General features: G+C 41.7%; 1 protein-coding gene across 1 annotated transcript; it reads left to right on the forward strand.

The window, feature by feature from the left end:
- Nucleotides 1–23,749: 23,749 nt before the first annotated feature.
- LOC122023183 (mannose-specific lectin-like) lies at nucleotides 23,750–24,184 on the forward strand. Its single transcript, XM_042581265.1, has one exon. The coding sequence runs from the start codon at nucleotides 23,750–23,752 to the stop codon at nucleotides 24,182–24,184; it is 435 nt and encodes a 144-aa protein (XP_042437199.1).
- Nucleotides 24,185–26,601: the final 2,417 nt, after the last annotated feature.

Here is a 26,601-nt window from a genome sequence, read left to right on the forward strand (position 1 = left end):
AAATCGACATGTGTGACCGATCAGGAGGTTCCCTGATCGGTCCAGGGGATGCTGGATCGGTCACTGGACCGATCCAAGGAGCTCCTGATCGGTTTGGTGACCGATCGGGCGTGCCAAAATGCTGATTTTCGATTGTGTTGTCTGAAATTTCAGCTGAAAGTTAAAACACAGTTTGTGTTTTGGATTTCTAAAGGTTTGAAACTCTCCAAGACATTGTTGGTGCAATGGTCAAGGGGAAGTTGACCTTTAGGGGGAGTTTTACCTATTAGTCAAGGGGGAGTTGACTTTTAGGGGGAGTTTTTTTTACTCTAAAGACTTGAGTGATATGGGATTATCACTAAGTTGATTGTTGACTTTAGTATCAAGGGGGAAATTAAGGGTTTCAATGAAAGGTATGGGACTTTCATTAGGAATAAACTCTTGACCTTGATTCACTCTTTTTGATGTGTGTCAAAAAGGGGGAGAATGGGAGAATATCCAAAGAATGTTCAAGGAAGAACATTAGAGTTTGGGGAGAATGTTCAAGCAAGAATATTGGGAAACCTAAGTTAGGTTATCGGGTTAACCTAACTTGTTTATGGTTTTGTCAAAAATCAAAAAGGGGGAGATTGTTGGTGGAACCTTAGGTCAAGGTTGACCTGACTCGAGTTGACCTGACTCGAGTTGTATTTTGATGTTTGACGAGAATAGAAAAGCTCTATTCTGATGTTTGACGAGAATAGAAAAGTTGTATTCTGATGTTTGACAGAATACAAACTTGGAAGATTGTGGGTGCAATCTTTGGTCAAGGTTGACCTGGTTGACCCGAGGTGAGTCAACCTGATTCGGGAAATCCTGGTAAGTGAAGCCAGGTGAAAGTCCTGGTGAGTGAAGCCAGACAGTTGGAAAGTCCTGGTGAGTGAAGCCAGGCAAGGGAAATCCAGATAGGTCAAGGTTGACCAGACATCTGGTGAAAAGTCCAAGTATGGAGACTTGGCGTGGAAAAGTCCAAGCGGAGAGCTTGGCACGGGAAAAGTCCAAGTATGGAGACTTGGCACGGAGAAGTCCAAGCAAGGAGCTTTGCACGGGAAAAGTCCAAGTATGGAGACTTGGCACGGAAAAGTCCAAGTATGGAGACTTGGCACGGGAAAAGTCCAAGTATGGAAGCTTGGCATACGAAGTCGGAGAGGGCTCGGTAGCTCGTTCTCCGGACTAGGTCAGAGAGGGCTCGGTAGCTCGTTCTCTGGACCGGACGAAGTCGGAGAGGGCTCGGTAGCTCGTTCTCCGGACTAGGTCAGAGAGGACTCGGTAGCTCGTTCTCAGGACCAGGTAGGGTTTAGGGCTGGGAGCTCTAAACCTGGATCGATCTGGTGACCGATCCAATGATACGGCTGATCGGTCTGCAGACCGATCAGTAACCAGTCAATGTAGTACTGTGAGTTATCTGATCGGTCTGGAGACCGATCAGGAAGCAACACAAAGGAAAAGAAGAGAAAGGACTGATCGGTCCAGGGACCGATCAGATCCCTCCTGGACCGATTAGGATATGGTCTGATCGGTCCAGGCTTAGCCTGATCGGTCTGTGGACCGATCAGGGATCTCCTGGACCGATCAGGTGATCGGTCCAGGCATAGCCGTTGAGTCACAACGGCTATCTCCGTCTTCTTCACAGAACTCTGTCACCAGGTGAGCAGGTGCAGGTTATAAAGAGGTCGAGGGCTTCTACAGTAAAATATATAACTGCTTCTTCTTGGTTCCTTCGGTACTTACTGAGCTTTGCTGAGCTCATACTTCTTGAAGCTTCGAGTGAGCTTCCTTCGGCTGGTTCAGCTGCTGTTGGGCATCCGTGAAGTTGTTGCTTCATCAACGGACTCCCGTCGACGAGAAGGCAAAGTGTTTTTACATTCGTATTGCTTTTTGTTTCTTACTTTCTTTCTTGTACTCCTATCTTGCTGTTGCAAGAGATTGTGGCGAGGTTTCTCCACCCAGAAGGAGTTCATATTAGCCGGTTATCCGGGGTCTCATCCACCGACGGATTGATAGGCTTCGTCCACCTTACGGACACGCCGAGGAGTAGAAGTATCATCTCCGAACCTCGTTACATCGCTGTGCTTGAGGTTTGATTTCTCCATTTACGTTTCTGTTGTTATTTTTCCGCTGCGCTAACTTGATTTGTAGAAAGAAACGCAAATTTGAGGTCGGCTATTCACACCCCCCCTCTCTAGCCGCTATCTGAAGGTCCAAACAGGGACGTGCCAATCAAGGATACAAGTTAGGACTTATAGCCTTATGGCTCGACCAGGACACATGGACCGACGTGTACAAGTGAAAACATGCAAAGCAAGGATTCGGGACTTATAACCTTACGGCTCAGGCAGGACACATGGACCGATGCGTACAGGTCAGGATATACTCACCAAGGATACAGGTGAGGATTCATAGACTCGTGGCATAGGCACCCAGGTTAAAGCGGACAGATCGAGACATACGGAATTAGACTAAGGTGTACAGGTCAGAACATCCTGAATCAGACTGAGGAGAGCAGGTCAGGACTCAGGATAAGCGAAAGTAGACTGAGGCGTACAGGTCAGGATTCAGGATAAGTAGAACCAGACTAAGGCTTACAGGTCACAACTTACAAGGTAAGGCAGATCGGGAGTTCAGAGAACAGGACATGCAGGACAAGGATGGACACACAGATCTGGAGTTGGGAAGTGACAAACGTAGGTCAGGAGAGGTAGGTCTACATCCACAGATCGAGGACGACAGATACAGGGACCCAGTCCAGGATTAGGATTAACAGATCGGGGCAGGCATACACTACACGATAAGCAAGCCAGGGAATCGTAACAACCTGTCAGGGTATAATCACTGTCTGTCAGAGAACATGCTAAAGGTCTGGTGCTCACCGCCCGTTGATTCCTTCCTAGACCTATAGGAGGACGTCACATGTCATCCACCGCTAGACAAATCTTGACACCCGACATTCCCTGATACCCGTCAGACTCCAGAAGCACCCATTACAGTATAAAAAGGGAAGCTTTGTCCCTTACGCAGGTACACTCACTCGTCTTTTCACACTCATCTTTTACTTTTCGTCCTTTCTCTGTGTTTCGGGGGAAAAAGTACCTGACTTAAGCGTCGGATGGCCTGAGTCGAGGACTTTTTCCCTAGTTCTTGGTCTCTAACATTAGGCGGCTTGTCTGAGTGCGCGCAGGGCCCTCGTGTCATCATCCCGGTCATCATCCTCCGTCATCCGCCCGTGCGAGCCCTTCCGGCGGGCGCCAGATCGATCAGGCATCGCAACGACTTTCCGTTAACCTCTAGGACAGCACAACCCACCTTTATCAGACTCAGTTTCCGGACGGAATAAATATATAAATTGAAAAATAAAATAAAATTAATACGAGGAATGATCTAATATAATTAACCTTCCAGCGTTGATAATATGAAATTACAATATTCTTGGATAATTAATGCTTGAATAGAATCATCAATCACAATAAATGTCACATTTTTCAAATTTTGATCAATGGAGAAATCCTTCGCAACGTTGCAATCTGCCTAGCTAACAACTCAGGTGTAATCTGAATTAACGTGTAGCCAGCCTTTTAGGTACATACGTATATCACTTCTTATAACAAATAATATCGTACGTTGTTGGGTTAATTAAGTTGATTGTGTATGTAATATTAATAATATGTAATAGCTAGCGCCTAGCTGGAGTTATTCACCATATGAAATTAAGTGAGCTGAATTTTTTCCCTCCTATATCATAACCTTTTCTAGCTAAATGATGCCCCTAGACTTATATTTTTCGCCTTTTTAAGATATTTTTGTGCTATTTTTTTTATCTTTCTACAAATGAATAATTCTTGTTTAATTACAAATAATTATATGTATTTATTTTTTTTATAAAATATATAATATATGCGTATATAAGTTACTCATACAGGAAATAGGAAGAGGGTTGTCCCGAGGGACCAAAGCGTCAATAAGCTTGCATAGGTGACGGTCAAAATCCACGATAGGTTAGAAAACTGAATATCTAGCCTAGTAGGGCCCCACTCTCCCGATAGGATAAGGCTGATCAGACAGTTTCTCAAGTTTCCATAGACGATAGCAAATATAATCCTATCTAAAAGTTAGAGATGATGTGCTAGGTAGGTGGCTGCGATGTTGACGGAGTGAAGACTTTTAGATCAAATTAAAGGTTATGGGTTGGTGCGCGAATCCTCCCTGCACACACTCAGACGAGTAAACAAAATGTCAGTGTCAAAAACCAGGGAAGAGGTCTTTAGCGAAAATCCTCCGACTCTCAAGTCAGTAGCTGGTTGAGCGAAAAAATGAAGAGATCAATAATGAGAGCTTGCACATAGATGAGACTGCTCTAAAAGCGCACCTTGCCATCGGAGAGAACCCTCCTTTATATATCACCTTTATAACTTCCGGAGTCATAAGGTGGTAGAGAATGTTGAGTGTCAGAAGTTATCAAGTAAGGGAATACGTATAGCCTAGGAAGTATATAATCACTGCCAAAAGAATCTTCTATTACTCGTGTGTACCTTTTTGTAACAGACACTATTAATGAGGCGGTTGAAGGAATATGCTGTCATAATGGTTCGGGCAATTCTACGACCGACCAGCCTCACATAGGGATGCTTGCTTTTGAAGAATGGGGAACCAAGTCTTGAAAGGCTTGACTCGTGCCTTCAGCTGGTCGTCCTTATATTTGAAGGCTTGCCCCTAAAGTGGTGTCCTAAGCTCTATGAATTCAGTCAGGTTTCTTCTGAGAGTTGCCTTGTAAGTTTATCTTGCAAAGATAATGATGCTGAACCTTGTAACCTCGGTTAGCTTTATACCCGACCGCCCATATGTAGGAGGGCGGAATAATGAATAATGAAAGCTTATATGTTAGATTGACTGTATACAGAGTCGTACTCTGAGAGTGGAAAATCGAGTCCTTAGGGCTTGACCGAATATATTCTCGACCAGTCTTATGGCAGACCAACCCTTTCTTAAACCTGAGTGTCTATGGAATGATCAGGCATAAAGACGATCAACTAAAGTATGGCGGTCAGTCTCAACCGAGGCTTTTCTCTGAGCGAAAGAAGTAGGAGGCACAGTTGTCCATTCGATCCTCACTTATTGGACTGGAGTTAGAGTGGTGAGTTGGCATCTCTTGCAGCAAATCCTGAGCGGTTCTTCTGAATTAAGGGACTTAGTGGTCACTTCTGCTAGCACTTGAGAACGGCCAGGTAGTGAGCCTTCTCGCTCACTTAGGATAATCTTTCTCCGCCGAGTCAGCTCGGCCTTATCCAGTTGTAAGTGTTGGAACCCCAAGGTGTTTTGATGTAATCAAACAAATTAAGTTAGGTACTATTTTGTCTAACCCTTGTGTCTAAGTGTGTAGGAGCTTAGGAACACAGGAAGTCGAGCGGAAGACACGGCTAACGAGAAGGACAGCACGGGGAGAGAGCCGACGGGCTCGGTGCATCCGAGAGATGAGGTGACCATGGAAGAGTACACCGGTGGATGAGAAGAACGTGCACGACGTTCGAGGGATGAGAAACAGGGAAGTAAGGTTGTTCGAGAAGAAGGCCGGAACTTGGGTTTAGGTGAGCCCTATTCCGAATGGTCGAGATCACCCAAGCTAGCGGAGTCAGAACAGAAGGCCCGGACCGAGACGAGATGAACCGGAGCAGTGGAACCGGATCACAAAAAAGTCAACTGGGTTGACTTAAGTGGTCCGGGCGCTCGGATCCATTCCGGGCGCCTAGACCGTCCGGGCGCCCGGAACCATTCCGGGCGCTCGGAAGTGGATTTTGACCAGATCGAGTTTTGACTTTATCTGAATGTTGGGGGATAAAATTTTATCCTCCCAGGGTGCCCATACCCTTTAGGGCACCCCGACCAGTGCTATAATTATAGCACTGATCATCACAGATAATTTAACTCACTTGTAATCAGTTTTTTAGAGCTTTACTTTTCTGTCTATGCTCTCAACGCTGTAAGAAGCTACTCCGCCCAGAGGAGATCATCAGATACTGCGTCGTCTTTTCTTTGGATTAACAATCCCCTGATTGTAAACCAAGTAAACCCTCTGTGTCTGTTTGTTTTTATTTAGTCTCTTCTTTTTACTATTACAAGTGTCTATTAAATAGTCGATATATCCGAGAAAGGTTTTATTTTTATTTCAGGGCAATTAACCTCTCCCCTCTTGCCGGCCTCCAAAGGGACCAACAAGTGGTATCAGAGTCAGGCGCTTCAAGAGGACTAACCGTCGATCGAAGCAACGAGATGGCCGGACCAAGCATTGTTCCACCCAAATTCAAGGGGGACTTCGCACACTGGAAGTGTCGTATGGAGGTATTCCTAAAAAATGATTTCTGAATTTGGTTAATTATAAAGTATGGGTTTGTAGCTTCGACGGATCAAGATGGTGAAGAAAAAGAAGAGAGTCATTGGACAAAGAAGGAGCAGAATGATTCCGTAGCGAACAACCGTGCGGAATATCACCTACTGAGCGTGTTGCCGCCTCAAGAAGTCAACCGCATCGGAAGCTACTCATCGGCCAAAGAACTCTGGGAGAAGTTCCTAGAACTCCATGAAGGTACGTCCGAAGCGAAGCTCGCCAGAAGAGACATCCTTTGAAACAGATTGACAAACATTCGTCTGGAAAAAGGTGAGAAGGTAGTCGATTTACATGTGAAGGTAAAGGAATTGATTATTGGTCTCGAGAACCTCGGTGAAACGGTAACAAACTGGGACACCATACGCTACACACTCAATGTGTTTCCTAGAACTCCAGAATGGACATCAATCGTCGACGCCTACTATATTTCAAAAGACCTGGAGGTAAGTATTTTAGAAGAATTGTTCTCTACTCTTGAGTTACATGAAACCAAGTGTGCAGGGACAACAAAGGAATCAAGCCAGATGATCACACTAAACACAACCAAGAAGGATGAACCCAAGTCAGATTCAGAAGAGAATCAGGAAGCATATATGGTAAGAAACTTTAAAAAGTTGTTTAGATCTAATAAGTTTGAAGAAATGCAGAATAAAAAGAATCCAAGAAATAGAAGAAGGATGTGTTGCTACCAGTGTCAAAGGGAAGGACACTTAAAATAAGACTGCCCAGAACTAAAGAATGACAAAGGCAAGATACCCAAGAAGCACAAGAATCTAAAAGCAACTTAGGACGATAGTTCATCATCTGAGTCCGAGATTCAAGAATATGCCGGGATAGCACTGATGGCAACCTATGAAGGGAAAAGTACATCAGAACCCAACATCGATGAAGGGAAAGCGACCTCATATGAATGCAACGAAGCAGAGGGAGAATCAGGCTTCAAGTCTGATATGGTAAGTGAGGTATGCTCTTACCTCCTGATCAACTTTACTTTGGTATTAAGGCTATGGCAAAATACATGTATAAATTAGAAAATAAAAATAACAAGTTAGAAAATGAAATTTTAGAAACCAAAAGAATTTTGGCAAAATCATGTCTAATAGAGAATTTTGATAAATTGAAACTTGAAAATAAAAAATTAAAAGAAGAAATAGAAAATTTGAAAAAGTCTACCTGTTCAAATATTTCTGCTTTTAAGAATTATAGAGGACTAAACTAGTACTATAGGTTTCACCAAAGTCAATTTAGAAAAATATCAAAAGCTTATGTACCTAGGAAATACTTGGTTAACCCTGTAGGTAGGAACCTCTATTGGATTCCGAAAACATGTTTAACTTGAATTTAAAACTAAACTTAGCATCTTCAATGAGAAAGTTAAACAGATAATTTCTTTATGAGGCTTTGTCTAAGGAAGTGGTTGTTGCTCCAATAACCAAGAAGACCTAGTGCCTCGCCACGATTTGGAAGCCAAAATACTGAAATCAAATGTTTAATTAACTTTCTAAAAAAAGTATTAAAGTTAGAATTAAATAATACTTAAAAGTTTTTAAACATTTGTTTTGAAAATTTTGTTTAACTTAGAAAGTATTTCTGTTGCAAATAATGCTTTAAAAGAGTTATTCAATTTACTCTAGAAAATATATTAAAAAATATTTCCAAAAACTTAGAAATTTTTTTAGTTAAAAAATTTTTACATTGCAAAATAAAATATTGTCTTAAAGTTTTTTTTTTAAAAAAAAGATATTTTTTTTGGTATTTATTCTCTCGCACAAAATTTTGTAGAAAATTATTGTTTCACTTAGAAATTTTTGCAAATACTTAAATTTTTGAAAAATTAACACATTTTTTTCTAACTAAATTTTTTTAAAAATATTTTTTTTTGAATTTACCTTAGACTTATTGAAAGGAATCCCATTTTTTTATGTGATCAAAGGGGGAGAAGAATATTAAGTCTAGGGGGAGGTATATATATTTATTAAATATTGAAAAATCTTTGGACTTATTTGTAAATTAACAATTTTTATTGCATATGTTTACCCTAACTTAATTTGGGTTGCTCACATCAAAAAGGGAGAGATTGTTAGAACCCCAAGGTGTTTTGATGTGATCAAACAAGTTAAGTTAGGTCCTGTTTTGTCTAACCCTTGTGTCTAAGTGTGCAGGAGCTTAGAAACACAGGAAGTCGAGCGAAAGACGCGAATAACGAGAAGGACGGCATGGGGAGAGAGCCGACAGGCTTGGTGCGTCTGAGGGACGAGGTGACCGCGGAAGAGTACACCGGTGGACGAGAAGAACGTGCGCGGCGTTCGAGGGACGAGAAACCGAGAAGGAAGGCTGCTCGAGGAGAAGGCCGGAACTTGGGTTCGGGTGAGCCCTGTTCCGGATGACCGAGATCACCCAAGCTAGCGGAGCCGGAACAGAAGACCCGGACCGAGATGAGCTAAACCGAAGCAGTGGAACGGGACCACAAAAAATCAACTGGGTTGACTTAAGTGGTCCGGGCGCCCGGAAGTGGATTTTGACCAGATCGAGTTTTGAATCGATCTGAACATTGGAGGATAAAATTTTATCCTCCCAGGGCGCCCCGACCAGTGTTATAAATATAGTACTGATCAGCACAAATAATTTAACTCACTTGTAATTAGTTTTTTAGTGCTTTACTTTTCTGTCTGTGCTCTCAACGCTGTAAGAGGCAACTCCACCCAAAGGAGATCATCAGATACTGCGCCGTCTTTTCCTTGGATTAGCAATCCCCTGATTACAAGCTAAGTAAACCCTCTGTGTCTATTTGTTTTTATTTAGTCTCTTCTTTTTACTATTACAAGTGTCTATTAAATAGTCGATATATCCGAGAAAGGTTTTATTTTTATTTCAGGATAATTCACCCCTCCCCTCTTGTCGGCCTCCAAAGGGATCAACAGTAAGGTTCTTGATGTTAGAGTCTTAAACAAAGTCTCCGTTGTGAAAGAAGGAAGATGTTTTTAGTTGGAGACAAAATAGAGATCGAGTTCAAATTTCCTACCAAAAGAAAGTGGCAACTCTTTTAGGAATAGATTGGGTCTGAAAATATAAAGGAGCGCCTCCTGGAACAATCTAGAAATATCAAACTTCAGGTCAGCTAGTCGCTCTGAAGCATCGGTGAATGTCAGTTCCATATCAAAATTGCTCATGTTTGGCGTGAGAAGGAGATCTGATTGCCACCCGGTCGGCCAACGAGTCAATGCCGAGAGTTGAATAAAAACATATTTGTTCCTCCAGTCCTTATTCTAAGAAGGCATCTTATCAAAAAAAGGTGGTCTTCGATCAAGACTAGAAGCGAAAAATCCCATTGGTTATTTGCTTGGGGTAGTAAAAGTAACAGAATATTCACGGAGTCAAAGGGACTTCACACAAAAAAAAAAAGAGTAAAATCTTGACTCCACAAAGAAGGTGAATGGAATTCAGGACCAATTATTGAAGTGGGATGTGAAAATACCAGGTTATTTTAGAAAAGAAGGTTGGAATAGGGAAGCGAAGGATAGTTATTTGTTTATAGCTTTTAGGGTAATTTGGACCTTTTCCTTTTTTTATAGAGTTTAGGGTTTCTTAACTTAACTATATAAGACCTTATACTCTGTATCAATTTTAAGATATAATAATATGGTTAGTTTTTTCCTTCTCTTAATTTCCATATGGTATCAAAGCAGTTCTCCTTCTATGACCTAATTTTTTCTACTACCTCCTGTTATTATTTCATGTTTTTGTTGTCATCTCCTACTGCTGCTATTGATTTCGGCGCCAACATCTATTTTCTGTCCTGTTGTTGTTGATTTTGGTGTCAATATCTATTTTCTGTCGATTTCGACGCCAACGTCCTGTCCTACCGATTTCAGCGCCGACATTATTTTCTGTCGATTTTGGCGCCGACGCTATTTTCTGTCGATTTTGGCACCGACGTCCTGTGTTGTCAATTTTCATGTCAACGCTCCTTTCTATCGATTTCGGTGTCGAAGCCCTATGTTGCCGATTTCGGCACTGACGTTCTTTTCTACTGATTTTGACACTGATGCCCTATACTATTGATTTTTACATTTGACATCCTTTTCTGCCTCAGAATCTTTGTGTGATCACAAGTCATCCTGACATCAATTTTTACGGATCATACAAATGTGTATCCTTACAGTTTGGTTATTCTGAGAATTATTCATTCTGTCATCATGTCAGGTCGTACAGATGCTTCAAAAAAATCTGATTCATATATGTTTGAGTAGTTTTAACAGTTTCTTGCTTCACAGCTCTCTGTCATGTCAGCTTCCTCTCATATAGATTTGTCGTCGTCTGGTATTTCAGGTATATCTTCATCCTTGTGGATTTTGGACTCTGGTGCCTCCCATCATATGTCACCAATTTGTCATCTTTTGTTTCTTCTTCTTCCAGTTTATCTATATCTATTGTGGTTGTTGATAGTACTCCTATGTCATTAATAGGTGTTGGTTCAATTGTTACATCTTCTTTATCTCTTACTAATGTTTATTATATTCCGAATCTTACTTTAAATCTTGTTTCTGTTAGTCAATTATGCGAGTCTAGATATCTAGTCTCTTTTTCTTCATCCAATTGTTATATTCAGGATCTGCAATCTCATAGGCTGATTGGGACAGGCCATAAGCAAGGAAGACTCTATGTTTTAGATCAACTCAAATTACCATAAGTTGTAGATTCGAGTGGATTTATTATCTTTTCATCTGAGTCGTTTATCTTCTGATTTTTATTTGTGGCACTCTCGCTTAGGTCATGTTTCAGCACCTCATTTGTAGTTTTAGCCTCTACAAGAGCATTAGGACCTTTAAAAAGTTTTGATATTTCTAATTGCAGTGGTTATAAACTGGCCAAATTTTCTGCCTTATCATTTTCTAAAAGTCTTTCTTTTTCTTCTATTCTATTTGATCTTAACCATTCTGATGTATGAGGACCCTCTTCTATTCCTATAAAAGGGGAGTCAAGGTATTATGTTTCGTTTATTGATGATTGCACTCATTACTCTTGGGTCTATCTTATAAAACACAGGTCTGATTATCTTACAATTTTTAATAACTTTAGAGTTCTTCTGAAAACTCAATATTCTAGTGTCATAAAATGTTTTCGTTGTGATTTGGGGGGTGAAGATACGTCGAATCAATTTTCACATTTACTTGCTTCTGATAGTACTATTCATCAAACCTCATGTACAGATACTCCTAAACAAAATGACGTGACTGAACGGAAACATAGATATCTTATTGAAACAATCCATTCATTTTTATTGTCTATCAGTGTTCCTAGTGCCTTTTTGGGGGAAGCAATCCTTACTGCTGCTCATGTCATTAATAGAATTCCAACCTCATATAATTTAGGTTTGTCACCTTTTGAAAAATTGTATGGGTATGCTCCTGTCTATTCCTCTTTGCGTGTTTTTGGTTGTACTTGCTTTGTCCTTCGTCCACATGCAGAGCATAATAAGTTAGCCTCTCGGTCTGCTCTTTGTGTCTTTCTGGATTATGGTGTTAGTCAAAAAGGATACCGTTGCTTTTATCTCATTAGTCAAAAATTATATGCCTCTTGTCATGTTGTGTTTCTTGAACATATTTCATTCTTTTCTATTTTGGCTAGTTCGCATAATATGACAAAGTCAGATTTGCTTTGCATTGATCCTTTCAATACCAATACTGAGGAAGATTCACCCATAAATTCTACTAGTAGTTCAACTAAATCTGGTACTTTTGTTCCTGAGATATCCGCTCCACATGTTCCTCCTTCTCCTACTATACAATTATCTCCTGAGGTTGCGGATGATCATTCTCTCCACCGTCGTCAATCCACTCGTGTTCGTAAGTCTATTAAACTACCAGATTTTGCTTACACTTGTTATTCTTGTTCTTTTGCTTCATTTGTTGCATTTATTCCTTGTCTTTCTGAGTCTGAATCCTATAGAGAAGCTGTTTGTAATCCACTTTGACAGAGTGCTATGGCTGAGAAACTAACTGCTTTGCATCAGAGTCATACATGGGATTTGGTTCCATTGCCACCAGGAAAACATACTATTGGTTCTCGTTAGATATATAAGATTAAAACTAAATCTGATGGATCTATCGAACGATACAAAGCTAGTCTTGTTGCTAAAAGTTTTTCTTAGGAGTATGCCATGGATTATGAAGAAACATTTGCTTCTGTTGTAAAAATGACAAATGTTCGTACTATGATTATTGTTGCTTCTGTTTGTCGATGGAAAATATCTCAGATGGATGTCAAGAATGCATTTCTAAATGGTGATCTTCATGAAGAAGTTTATATGACACCTCCTCCTAGTATTTCACACAAACCTGGTGAAGTTTTTAGGCTTTGTAAAGTGCTTTATGGTCTTAAACAAGCATCTTATGTTTGGTTTGAGAAGTTCTCTACAATGATTACTCCGTTTGGTTTTCATCCTAGTAATCATGATTCAATATTGTTTGTCAGATGTAAGGGTGCAGGTCATATTCTTTTATCATTATATGTTGATGGCATGATTATTATGGCGATGATTCTGATGGAATTGCTTCCTTGAAGTCTGAATTGACTCATTGTTTTGCTATGAAAGACTTGGGTATACTACGCTAGTTTCTGGGCATTGAGGTTGTTTATTCCCCGAAAGGTTATCTTTTATCTCAGTCAAAGTATATATCTAATCTATTTGAGCGTGCTCATCTTACTGATAATAGAGTTGTTGATACTCCTATTGAGACTAATGCTCGATATTCTCTATCTGATGGGTCACCTTTGCAGACTCCTAGTTTGTACAGAACTATTGTTGGAAGCTTGGTTTATCTCACCGTGACACGTACAGATATTACATATGTTGTTCATGTGGTTAGTCAATTTGTCGCTGCACCAACTACAGTTCATTGGGTTGCTGTTCTTCGTATTCTCAGGTATCTTCGAGGCACTCAATTTCAAATCCTTTTATTTCCTTCCACTGCATCTCTTGAGCTGCGTGTATACTCTGATATGGATTGGGCTGGTGATCCTACGGATTTCAAATCTACCACTGGCTTCTGTATTTTTCTTAGTGATTCCCTTATTTCTTGGAAGAGTAAAAAGCAAGATGTTACTTCTAAATCTTCCACAGAATCAAAGTATTGTGTCATGACCTCAACTACTTGTGAGATAGTTTGGTTGAATTGGTTGCTTGCAGATATGAGTGTCTCTCTTCATCAACCTACTCCGTTATATTGTGATAATAAGAGTGTTATTCAAATTACTCGCAATTTAGTTTTTCATAAGCGTATGAAATATATTGAAATTGATTATCACATTACTTGTCATCATCTTCAAATTGGCACAATCACATTGCCTTTTGTTCATTCAAAACTATAGATTACTGATATGTTTACCAAGGCACATTCTGCTTTACGTTTTCATTTCTTATCTGACAAACTCTCAATGCTTCTAGCTGTATGTAACGACCCGCCTCCTACTGACTACGCTGCGAGGCCGGACCGTTACATTATGCTGTGCTAAGCTATATCCATGACCATTACTAAGTCTAGGTGCGGAAAGTTGTACCAATTTAAAACTTTGCTAAGCTAATACAAGTTCTTGGTTCTACGTGTGCTAAGGGATGCAATCTAAGGTATTCAGGGCATACCCTACATCCTCTATGGTCAAGGAGCTGAACTACAAGGTCTCTTGGTCGAAACCCAACTTCCCAATCGATCCAGATTGAACTCAATCGATTGCAAGCTGTTGGATCGATCCATGGATCGATTCAGATGGCTACTGTGCTCGGGGTAGTATTCTGGATCGATCGGCTGATCGATCCAGACTGGTCAATCGATCCAGTGATCGATTCCAGAGCTCTCTGTTCACGGGAGCAATTTCCCCGATTCCTTGATCGATCGGTTGATCGATCCGGCAGCTTCCTGTTCACGATAGAAAGCGACTGGATCGATCGGCTGATCGATCCAGGAGTTCACTGTTCGCGGAACAAGTTCTCCAATCGATCAACTGATCGATTGAAGACCCCCAATCGATCGGTTGATCGATCGGGGTTTCTGATTTCATATCAGAAGTCTGATTTCAGCACTGGTTCATGCCGAAATCACATACAGCAACTCTATAAGCATAAAATAGAACTACTAAGCATAACATTACTCATGGAGTGCTATCTAATATCATGACAACTAACCATCTATGCATAACTGTCATAATTCAAAACACTTAAACAACTAAAGTGCAGGAAAGTAATGACATAAAGAAAATGCTATGTTCTAAGTGGGCTAGTTCCCAAGCATCGTTATTCCAAGTTCCTTTTTTCCACACACATCTTCATCGCATTGTCCCCCGGCCTCCGCTAGTCCATCTTTCCTTTACCTTTATCTGTAGTATAAGGAAAAGAAGTATCTGTAAGCTTTTGCTTAGTAAGAAACCATCTACCTCACTAAAATATGCAAACGATGCAGTTATGTTTTTAAAACATGCTGTTTGAAACATATGAATATTGAACATGTAAGAGCATGGCATGGCATACAAACAAACTGGTCATGGCAACAAGTGCTAACATAAGCTATCATATTGTATCAATAGAAAACTAAACCGATACAAAAATTGAGCTGAGCAAATTCTAAACTAATGCTACAGCTATACTGAATTCACATAACTATTTGTGAGAGTTCGAAAACCATATATATAATAGATGAAAATACTAATCATACTGCTGATGGGCCCAGCAACTGTACTTGCAGTGCGCACATCCCTAACTAAACTCGGGGTTGCAAATTCTGAATCTAGTAGGGTTTACTAGGTTAGCTGAACCTAGGGACGACTATGGGAGCCCAACACAATGGATATCTAATCCAGTACAGTGCCACTAATAAAATAAAATACTGTTATAGCTGAATTTTTGCTGTTCTTGCTATTTCTAGGTTATCTGAACTCAGAGCTAGGTTATCTGAACCTAGAGGCGACTATGAGAGTCCACCCATTGGACCGTAGTCCCATATAAGCTGTACTAAAGCTAGACATACTGAATGAATGCTTCTATCGCATTTAGTTAAGCTAGTAAAATGCTTAAGTTGCATTTTAACCGTGCTAATAATTTAATCGAACACTTGGTATGCGCTAATTCGCATCCTTTGTGCCGAAAATCTACATACTACTAAACTAAAGCATAAAATTCACACGGAAGCTACTTATACTGCAGGTGAGGGGTTTCTTACATCCTGTGCTAGATTTCCTTACGATCTGATCGCTAGATTTCCGGTGGAGACGATCTTCTCGACGATTTTCTCGCGTCCACGCGTTCTTCTTGCAGAGAGAAACGTCCTCGTGTCGGAGTCATCACCGGAAGGTGCTCCTGGAACCCTTGAGACGGAACCCTAGCCCTTGGGGCTTGGTGCGCCGAGAGAAAGAAGAGGAGAAGGGGTGGCGTGACTAGGGTGAGGAGAAGAGGTAAGTCACGGTAAAATTAAAACTACTCACTTAATTCCCTATTTATATTAAGGAGTTAATTCACCCAACTCTAACTTAAATAAAATTGTTCCCCTTTCCTTTCAGCACGGCCCTGCTAGGTTCAACTGGTTACTAGGGTCCTCCACAAGGCATAGGTCTCATAGGTCTCTGGTTCGATTCCCGCTTAAGCTATTTTACGTTCTTATTTATTTTTACTACTTCCGCTACTCTAAAAATTCCATAAAAATATTCTAAAATTCCAGAAAAATCATAGAATATTTCTAAAATAATTTTGAGAATTTTCGGACGTTACACTGTAGCATCGTGAGTTTGAGGGGGAATGTTAGATTATATATTTATTTGTTTATAGCTTTTAGGGCAATTTGGACCTTTTCCTTTTTTTATAGAGTTTAGGGGTTCTTAACTTAACCATATAAGACATTATACTCTGTATCAATTTTAAGATCTAATAATAAGATTAGTATTTTCCTTCTCTTAATTTTATAAAGTCACGGAGTCAAAGAGACTTCACACACAAAAAAAAATAAAATCTTGACTCCACAAAGAAGGCAAATGGAATTCGGGACCAATTATTGAATTGGGATGTGAAAATACCAGTTTATTTTAGAAAAGAAGGTTGGAATAGGGAAGCAAAAACTAGCTAGGATCTGGTCCTTTAAGAAGGTCACATAATCAGCAGAGGGGTGATGGGGACGGTCCTAGTCATTGGGCATGATTAGGTGCATGGAATCATGAACCTCATAGGTGAAACGAATGTGGACCATATCTACCTCGCTAAAATTCGAGGTAATCAAAGTGTGCCACACGCCAGGGACATCCATGATGAGATTCAGTGATTAGGGTCGAAGGAAAGTAAGGGAAGGAAGAAAGGATCAGTAGCCACTTACGAGAGCAAGAAATTAGTCATCGTCATGGAAAGAAGAAGGTAAGGGGGATATGGGAATCACCAAAGTTTTTTAAAGAGAAGCCATGTTAGGATCCTGGGTACTCGGCTAGAGAGGGGGGGTGTGAATAGCCGCCCCAAATCGCTCGTTTCTTTCTATAAACTAGGGTTAGCGCAGCGGAAAAATAGATGCAGAAAGAATACAGGAGAAGAAAGACAAACCATATAACGAGGTTCGGAGATGAACTCCTACTCCTCGGCGTGTCCGTAAGGTGGACGAAGCCTATCAATCCGTCGGTGGATGAGTCCCCGGAAACCCGGCTAATAGATACTCCTTGTGGGTGGAGAAACCTCACCACAATCTTTGCAACAGCAATAGAAGTACAAATAGGAACAAGAAAACAAGAACAGAAATGTAAACAACACTTGCTTGCCTTCTTGAAGTCAGCGGGAACCACGTGAGCAGCATTTCTCGGATCCAAGCCTAGCTAGAAAACCAAAGAACGGAAGAAGCTCACGCAAAGCTTTAGCACCCAACGAGCTCAACAAAGCTCGGGGAAGAAGACGCAAAGCTTGTGAAGAGTACTTCCGTAAAGAAGAAGAAGAAGCCCCAGAAGCCCTCGGCCCCTTTATACCGCGAAGAAAGCAGTGAAGAAACTAGCGCCATGGCAATTAGAACTGATCGATGCAGACCGATCGCCCAGCGCACGTGAAGCTTACATTTGTCACCGATCGGTCCCGCACGATCAGGTGTCGCGATCAAGCCACGATCGGTTCGTGGACCGATCGAGGAACCTCTGATCGGTCCATAGGACCGATCGCCTCGCTCCTCTCGCCATCGATCTCTTCACGATCGGTCCGCCGACCGATCAAAGATGGGGATCGGCCGCCAGCCGATCCACGGTTTTCTTCGCAGGTTGCGTTGCCTCGATCGGTCTCCGCATCGATCAGATTGCACCGCGAGCCATCGATCTAATCTCGATCGGCCGATCGTGGCAAACGCAGATCACCGGATCGGTCACGATCGATCCAACTCCGCTTAGAGTGCCCTCTCTAACCTAGTTCGGAGAACGAGCCACTGAGCCCTCTCCGACTCCATATGCCAAGCTTCACTCACTTGGACTTCTCAACACCAGATGTCCGATCACCCTTGATCCATCTGGATTTTCCCTACTTCACTCACCGGGACTTTCACCTAGCTTTGCTCACTAGGGTTTTCACCGGCTTCACTCACCAGGATTTGCCTAGCTTCACTCACCGGACTTTCACCTTTCTCTAGCTTCACTCACTAGGATTTTCACAACCGCCTGGCTTCACTCACCAGGACTTTCACCTTTCTCCTAGCTTCACTCACTAGGATTTTCACCGGCTTCACTCACCAGGACCGCTAACATCCCGAGTTAGGACTTTCTCATTCACCTAGCTTCACTCACTAGGATTTTCACCGCCTTCACTCACCAGGATTTTCCCAATGCCCGGCTTCACTCACCGGACTTTCACCTTCACCTAGCTTCACTCACTAGGATTTTTCCCGTGCCAAACTCCCTGTTTGACTTTCCGCGCAAGCTCCCTCGCTTGACTTTTCCGTGCCAAGTCTCCATACTTGGACTTTTCCGTGCCAAGTCTCCATACTTGGACTTTTCCAGTGCCAAGCTCCCTGCTTGGACTTTTCCGTGCCAAGTCTCCATACTTGGACTTTTCCCGAATCAGGTCAACCAGGTCAACCTTGACCTACGGTTGCACCAATAATCTCCCAAACATCTATTCTTGTCCCACATCAAGAATAGAACTCTCTCACGAGTGTCAAACATCAACATGCAACACAACTAGGTCAACCTTGACCTAAGGTTGCACCGACAATCTTCCCAAGTCAAACATCAAAATACAACTCGAGTCACGTCAACTCGAGTCGGGTCAACCAGGTCAACCTTGACCTAAGGTTGCACCAACAAGCCATACACGCCCCTTTAAAATGGACCGTTGGATCGATCAAGTAAAAAAGGCGGGTTGAGAGTCGTGACCATTTGATCAGAAGTGGAAATGTCGTGTGTGTAAAGCATCAACCGTCACATTGGGGAAAAGGGATTTTGGTAGATACATGGCAATAGCAAAAGAAGGGCCTTTATGATGGAAATAACAGGCAAATTGTTATCCCGATGCGTCGCCATGCATATCAACAAAAAATCTCTAGCATTTATGGCATATGACGATACTCTAACTCTAATCGGGCCAAGCCGGCCAAAATCTTACATAACCATAGCTCCCTACCTAAGTTCGATTGACCATATCTAATCGGATCTCAGATCTCAATGTATCCAAGTGGATCTCAATAAGGCACAACTCCTTATTATTTGGAAAAGGCTCCCGCATGCAATTTCAGGCAGATCAGATGTAGAACAATCAGGTTTCTAATGGAGCACAACCATCTATTTCAGTGACAACTTAACTACTTAATTAACTATCCATTCGACAATTATATCCTTCATTTGGTCAAAAATTTATTCGTTATTCATTTAGCACCCTGCTCGTCATTTTGAATAAAACTTCTCATCGATTTACGTGATATTGTGTTTGCCACCTGATGGGAAGTAGTGACTCATCACTTGATGCCTATGAATTGCTACTCACTGAGAACTAATGAAAATTACTACCCAGTCAAGGCATGACCTCACTCACGTAGACAAGCTTGATTTTATTATCTGAACGACATGTAAAATGGAGCAGTAAAGGGATAGACTAAGTCATCCCACACAGACATATAAATTCTTGGATAAGTAATAGTATGAAGCGGGAGTAAATAAAATTTAAGGGACTAGGTTACATAAGAAAGTCTTTGATTTACATCAAGTTCAAAATACAAGGGGGGAGCAAATCGGGATACACTATTTGAAATCAGGAAAGGCGTTATCAAGGAGCTCATCTAACAGCTTCTATTGGTTTAGGAACCGAGCAGGAGGCTCAGTTGCTAAGTAACCAGCCTCCCTGAATTGCCTGACAGCACCCTTGACTCCATAAAGGAACATCCTGTTGACACAAGCACCGATTGTAGGCCGAACTCGCGGGACTGGAGGTATGCCACCTTTTTAGCTTAAAACGGTCATCCTCCCCTGCCTTAAATTCACTAGCTTAGTCTGAGATACCACTAGTTCAGATGATGCCCCCGCCAACTCAGACTTCGAGGCCATCATCTTAGACCTCATAGCCTTTAACTCAGCGTGTAGGAACTCCAGTTTTGTTCTTTGGACATCCATGTTCTTTTGCTGATTAGACACTAGCGACGCCTTATTCGCCAACTTGGCATCCTTCATAGCCTACTTTGAGGCATGAATGGTCTCCAGCTCTTCCAATTTGGCAGATAGGCCCTGAGCTTCAGCAGTTTTTACATCCGATTCCTTCAGCGTTTAGCTCCTCCTCGCTTGTTCATCCTAAGCTTGGCTTCACTGGTCTGCAGGGCGGCTTCTAGTTGTTGTACTTTCAACATCTTAGTTTGGGTCAGTTGCACATCCTCCTGCACGCTTTTTTCTAGCTCGCCCAATATATCAGTTTGTGTTTGGGTCCCCGGGTGGATAGCGTCATCAGGAATCCAGGCGGGAGCCTAAGACGATTCAAGTTCTAACAGTCGCTTCCTCGGTGCCTTGTTCTCCCGGTTCTAGTTCACTAAGGCCCGGGTGATATTTCCCCCCCCCCCCCCCCCCCCCCCCCCCCAAAAAAAAAAGAAGGAATGAGGGCATGATTAACATTAGTCAAACTCAAACTAAAAGGGTGAGTCAGCAGCAGCTTACCAAGGTTATGTTTTGAACAAGTACCCGTCAGTCATCCCCAGGGGCATGTTCAGCCAGGTCATCCTATCTTCCCAAGTATCCACCAACAACCCCTTTGACAACACTTGCACGCAAGAGGAAGAAGGATCTAAAGGCGAAGCTACCTCCTAAGCAGATGGTACATTGTAGGTAGCCGAGGAACGGAAGTAGCTCTCCTGTTGGTGGGATGTACTCAGCTAGGAGGAAGCCCCTGCATGCAAGACGGGAGGACGAGGGGATGAATGAGCAGTCCGAGTGGTAGGGAAGCCGCTAAGCTGGGAAACTATCTCCCCTAGGACCGGGTAGAGGGGAGGCAAAGCTGAAGTTGTCCGTTCGGAGGAAGGTGCGAGGGTGTTCTCCTTGACCCATGTGGTTCAAGGAGAAGGCGTGGCCGCTGTAGACGCCTACTTGGAAGACGTTTGTTTTGAAGGGCTATGAGAATACTACTTGTCCTTAACTTTCAATTGTGTTTTCGGAGGCTGCCTTTCTTTTGTGCTGTCTGCCTCGCCAGCGTCACCCACCTGGCTATTGGAATTGGCCACATAGAGGCCGATTAGCTAATTTTCTCGCTCGGCCAAGAGCTCCTCGCCTCGCCTCTCTAGTTCAACTTCCTCCAATTGCATAAACTTGGAAACATAGGCCTTGTACATGGTCTCGCTACACAAAACAGAAAGGATATCAGTTAATGATAACATTAAGATTAAGTTACCAATTCTTATTAAAAGAGAAGGGAAGCACCGTTCCAATGAGACTTAATCCAAATATGTAGAGAAGATCCACCTGAAGTAGCTGAGAGATGTGGAATTATGGGCCGACTAATTTACTAGAGATAGAAATGAAGGCGGGATCAAAGCGTAGAAATTAAAAAGGTAAAATTATTAATTATACATCTAATAAAAATATGCTTCTATATCTAATCCATCATTTGACGTACGTAACGAGCACGTCTTATGTACATGGGATAATCGATATTTGATTTATAAGTGGCCATGAACTAATTATATCTAGAAAACAAATTAAAGTGATGGGAGATTATATTGTAGGGGCCCAAATTTAGTATACAATTATATGTCTACGAAATGTCATGCTCATCATCCGCATACCATGAGTTAATTATTTAAATATTAATACCAAATACTCTATCACTATCACTGACCGATATAAACGTGTAGAAAATTTTAGGTCCCGTTTGTTTGTTTGTTTATTTTTTTTCTGGATTTGATCCGTGAATCCGATATGGTCCCAATATTTTCATACTTGGACCATTTAGAATTACATGACTTTCGCTACTAAATTGAGTAAAATGATTGAAAGCATGATTATATTGTGATTTATTGTCCACCAAACAGAGTCGATGTCGATGAATTGGTAGGATGACATTTTCTGTACGTATCAGGGACCGTCCGTATCTATAATTATATTACGATTTATTGTCCACCAAACAACGTTGGCACGATGACGTTTTTCTGCAAATCAGGCACCGTCCTCGAAAGCATAAATTAGCGGTCCCTCCCTTGTTACACACCCATATGAAGAATATTTAGATAAAAATAAAAAACAAGTATACTCGATGCAAATTAAACGGTACTAGTTAGAGATATTCTCTTTACTTGGTTTTACCATGAAGATATTCTTATTTTTTTATGCATCCATTTATTCATTTATTTGATATTAATCTTTAGTGTCAACATTACGATTGATTTTCATTCAATATTATACAATCGATATGTTTCATATGTATTTACTATATTGACATTTAAAAAACATGCACTCCTGCTATCAATCCCAATTTATATATTACTACATAAATCACAATCATCAATTGTCAATATTTTTTTTGTCTTTTGTTAATAACTTTTTTTTTTATATCTCATCAATATGAACGGTTCGAAATATGAGACTCATTTCTAATAGAACCTAGCTAAACTGGAGGGGTATTTATTCGCTAGTTTTGTCATAAGACTGTACAAATCAATTTATTTAATTAACAAGTGATATAGATCGATTGTCATCCAATTGTCCTAAAATTAAATTCAACTTTCTCCTTACTAAAATTTATTTTTTCCCTAACTTAAACTCCCTTTCAACTTCCTAATGTATACCAATTTATCTAATTATCCTTATTTTTTTTAGATAAAAAAATCTAAAATAAAATATGATTCTTCCTAAATTCAGTAGTCATTTAATTAGAATTTAATATATTTTCTTTTAATTAGGCAGCTCTGATCAATTGGGAATCGATCGACAATCGATCAATTTGTTGTAAGGGAACAAAAGCCATCATTATTTTTTATAAGTATAAAAGATCTAAAATAAGGTATAATTATATTCCTCCTAAATTCAGTACCATTTAATTAAAATTGAGTATATTTTCTATCCAAATGAACACGACTATTTTTTCATCTACCAATCGATTAGGAGTCATACTAATCGATTGACTTAGATTGAATTGATTGGGAGCCTAAGTCAATCGAATGGTATGAGTTTCCAATCAATTGGTCAAGTGGAATAAGAGTCATGCTTAATTTTATAAAAAATATACTAGATTCTAGTTTGAATGTGTTGAATTTAGGATGAATTATGCTTTATTTTAATTTTTTTTACCTAAAAAAATAAGAACAATTAGATTAATCAGTGTGTATTAACAAGTTGAAGCAAAGAAAAGTTGGTATGTAGTGAGTGAGAATAATTTTTTTTTTACCCATGAACTAAAGAGGAAGTTGAGTTGGCTGTTGGCATGTAGGGAGTTTAGGACAATTTGTCAATCTATGTTTTTTCGTCCCTTGGGCTATGGTGTCATAGTACGTAGGACATCCAGGTTATTATCCAGGTATTCATGGTTCGATCCCAGCTATAGTGTATTTGTAGAAATTTTTTCTCAGCACGCAACCAAAGGATTTAGGCTTCTAGGTTGTCCGTCGCGTGCACTTCTCGATTTACCTAGTGGTCGGTAAAAAAATTCCATGGAATCGAATAAGTTATCATAGAATTAATTAATGAGCCTAATTAAGTTTATCAATTTTTTTTTATTTTTGATACGGTGTATTTTCCCATTAATTAACAGTACTGTTTTTGAGTTTTAAGTATCGTAAATTTAATTAATTACCTCCTCCGATCCTCATCTATAAATAGATGGGGGGAGTTGCATGATACTCTAAACCAGCAATATTCACTTGAGTGAAGTGAAGTGAATTGAGTGATATAACCATGGCTACTCTTGTCCTGCTCTCTGCTGCTCTCCTCCTCGGCCTTCTCCTGCCTTCCTCCATGGCCAACAACATTCTCTATGCCGGCGACACGCTGAACACCAGCCAATCCCTCACCCAAGGGGGCTATACCTTCATCATGCAGTCCGACTGCAACCTGGTGCTGGACGACGACCAGAACCAGGCACTGTGGACCTCTGCCACCAACGGCCTAGGCGACAACTGCTTCGCAAACCTGCAGACCGACGGCAACCTCGTCATCAACAACGACAAAAACGAGGTTGTCTGGTCGACAAACACCGCCGGCGAGGAGGACCAGTACATCCTCTTCCTGCAACACGACGGTCACATCAACATCTACAAACCTATATGGACCCGCCCCAACAACGATGACAATTCCACGAACAGGAAGATCGGCATGGTGACTAATAATTAGTAATAGGCTTCACCACGAACCATGCATGGATCGCTATTAAATAATTAGCTAAATGCATAAATAATTAATTACATGCATGGTAAGTAACTTACTGTTAAGTTGGTGTGACCCTGTGAGTCGAGTTGTTTTTTTTTTTTTTTTTTCGCTAAATTTGAATTGCGTTGGAAAAAGAAAAACAATTAATTAAAGGAATCTAGCTAATAGCGCATATATATATATATATATATATATATATATATATATATATATATATATATATATATATATATATATATATATATATATATATGATAAAGTGCATGATCGGGTTCAAGGGGATAACGTGGTCAGAAGTCAAGCTCATGGGATGGTCAACAGTCAAGTCCATGTGACGATTAGAAGTCAGACCTACGTGGTGGTCAAAAGTCTGGCCTACATGGAGGTCAAAAGTCCGGCCTACGTGGGGTTCAAAGGACCTGGTCACAAGATGGTATGAGTCGGGCACAAGTGCCGTTCTGGGGTTACGCCTACATGGCGAGTAGGAACTCGGAATCCAGGATCATAGGTCGGGACTTATAGCCTTACGGCTCAGGTAGGACACATGGACCGACGCGTACAGGTCGAAACATGCAAATCAAGGATACAGGTCGAGATTTATAGCCTTACGGCTCAGGCAAGACACATGGGCTGACGCGTACAACTCGGGACGTGTCAACCAAGGATACATGTCAAGACTTATACTCTTATGGCTCGAGCAGGACACATGGACCGACACGTACAGGTCGAAACATGCAAAACAAAGATACAGGTCGGGACTTATAACCTTACGGCTCAGGCAGGACACATGGATCGACGCATACAGGTCGGGATATACTCACCAAGGATACAAGTGAGGATTCATAGACTCGTGGCATAGGCACCCAGGTTAAAGCGGACATATCGGGACATACGAAATTAGACTAAGGTGTACAAGTCAGGACATCCTGAATCAGATTGAGGAGTACAGGTCAGGACTCAGGATAAGCGAAATGAGACTGAGGCGTACAGGTCAGGATTAAGGATAAGTAGAACCAGACTAAGGCTTACAGGTTACAACTTACAAGGTAAGGCAGGTCGGGAGTTCAGAGAACAGGACACGCAGGACAGGGATAGGCACACAGGTCTGGAGTTGGGAAGTGACAAACGCAGGTCAGGAGAGGTAGGTCTACATCCACAGATCGAGAACGACAGATACAGGGACCCAGTCCAGGATTAGGATTAATAGATCGGGGCAGGCATACACTACACGACAAGCAAGCCAAGGAATTGTAATAACCTGTCAGGGAATAATCACTACCTATCAGAGAACATGCTAAAGGTCTGGTGCTCACCGCCCGTTGATTCCTTCCTAGACCTATAAGAGGACGCCACATGTCATCCACCGCCAGACAAAGCTTGACACCCGACATTCTCTTACACCCGTCAGACTCCAGAAGCACCCATTGCAGTATAAAAAGGGAAGCTTTGTCCCTTACGTAGGTACGCTCACTCGTCTTTTCACACTTGTCTTTTACTTTTCGTCTTTTCTCTATATTTCGGGGGAAAAACTTGCGCCGCCGGGGACCCGACCGGGTTTTTCCCCTTCGGTCTCGGTCCCCGCATGTGCATCGGCCAGAACCTGGCCATCCTTGAGGCCAAGCTCACCATGGCCGTCCTCCTCCAGCGCTTTGCCTTCCGCCTCTCGCCCTCCTACGTCCACGCCCCCACCGTCCTCATGCTCCTCAACCCCCAGGACAACACCCCGGTCATCTTCCGCCCTCTCACCTCCTGACACAAGCAACTGCAAATATCAAACTATCTTGTCCATTTTTGAACATTCTCAGAATCGATGTAACCATGACCGCAGGAGAATACGAGCTCTTCAAAGAGGCCAAGAAGCGGGCGACCTCCGAAAAGCAACAGACCACCGCCTCTAGACCACGAAAGCTACCGGAGGTTTCCAAAGAACTGGCTCACGCTTCAGACCGGGGTTCCAAGAGGAACAACCTCTGGAATTCCCTCCTGCCCTTTATAGAGAGTCGGGCCATGGTTACTATCAACCAGACCCTGGATGCTACAGTCGTAAAGAACAACCACAAGTTTCTATGGCTGAGAGCTCTTTGCCTAAAGATTCAAAGAGAGGGAAGTCTATCATCCCTCGAGAAGAACGCCGTGCAGAGCCGGAGGAAAATTTTCCCTTCTCTTCCAAAATATTGGAGGAAAGGCTACCTAAAGGGTACCGATCCCCTGCTATCGGGGAGTACGATGGCAGCAAAGATCCTGAGGATCACCTCCGCAAGTTCCGAAACGCGGCTCTGCTGCATCAATACAGTGACACTGTTAAATGCCAAGTATTCCTGAACACTCTATCGGGCTCTGCCCAAAAGTGGTTCGATTGACTGCCGTATGGGTCCATCACC

The sequence above is a fragment of the Zingiber officinale genome, chromosome 9B (genome assembly GCF_018446385.1).
Source record: "Zingiber officinale cultivar Zhangliang chromosome 9B, Zo_v1.1, whole genome shotgun sequence".
Lineage (NCBI taxonomy): Eukaryota > Viridiplantae > Streptophyta > Magnoliopsida > Zingiberales > Zingiberaceae > Zingiber > Zingiber officinale.

Bases quoted from the DNA above. Each gene is read 5' to 3' on its own strand.
- LOC122023183 (XM_042581265.1), top strand. From the start codon at position 23,750: ATGGCTACTCTTGTCCTGCTCTCTGCTGCTCTCCTCCTCGGCCTTCTC.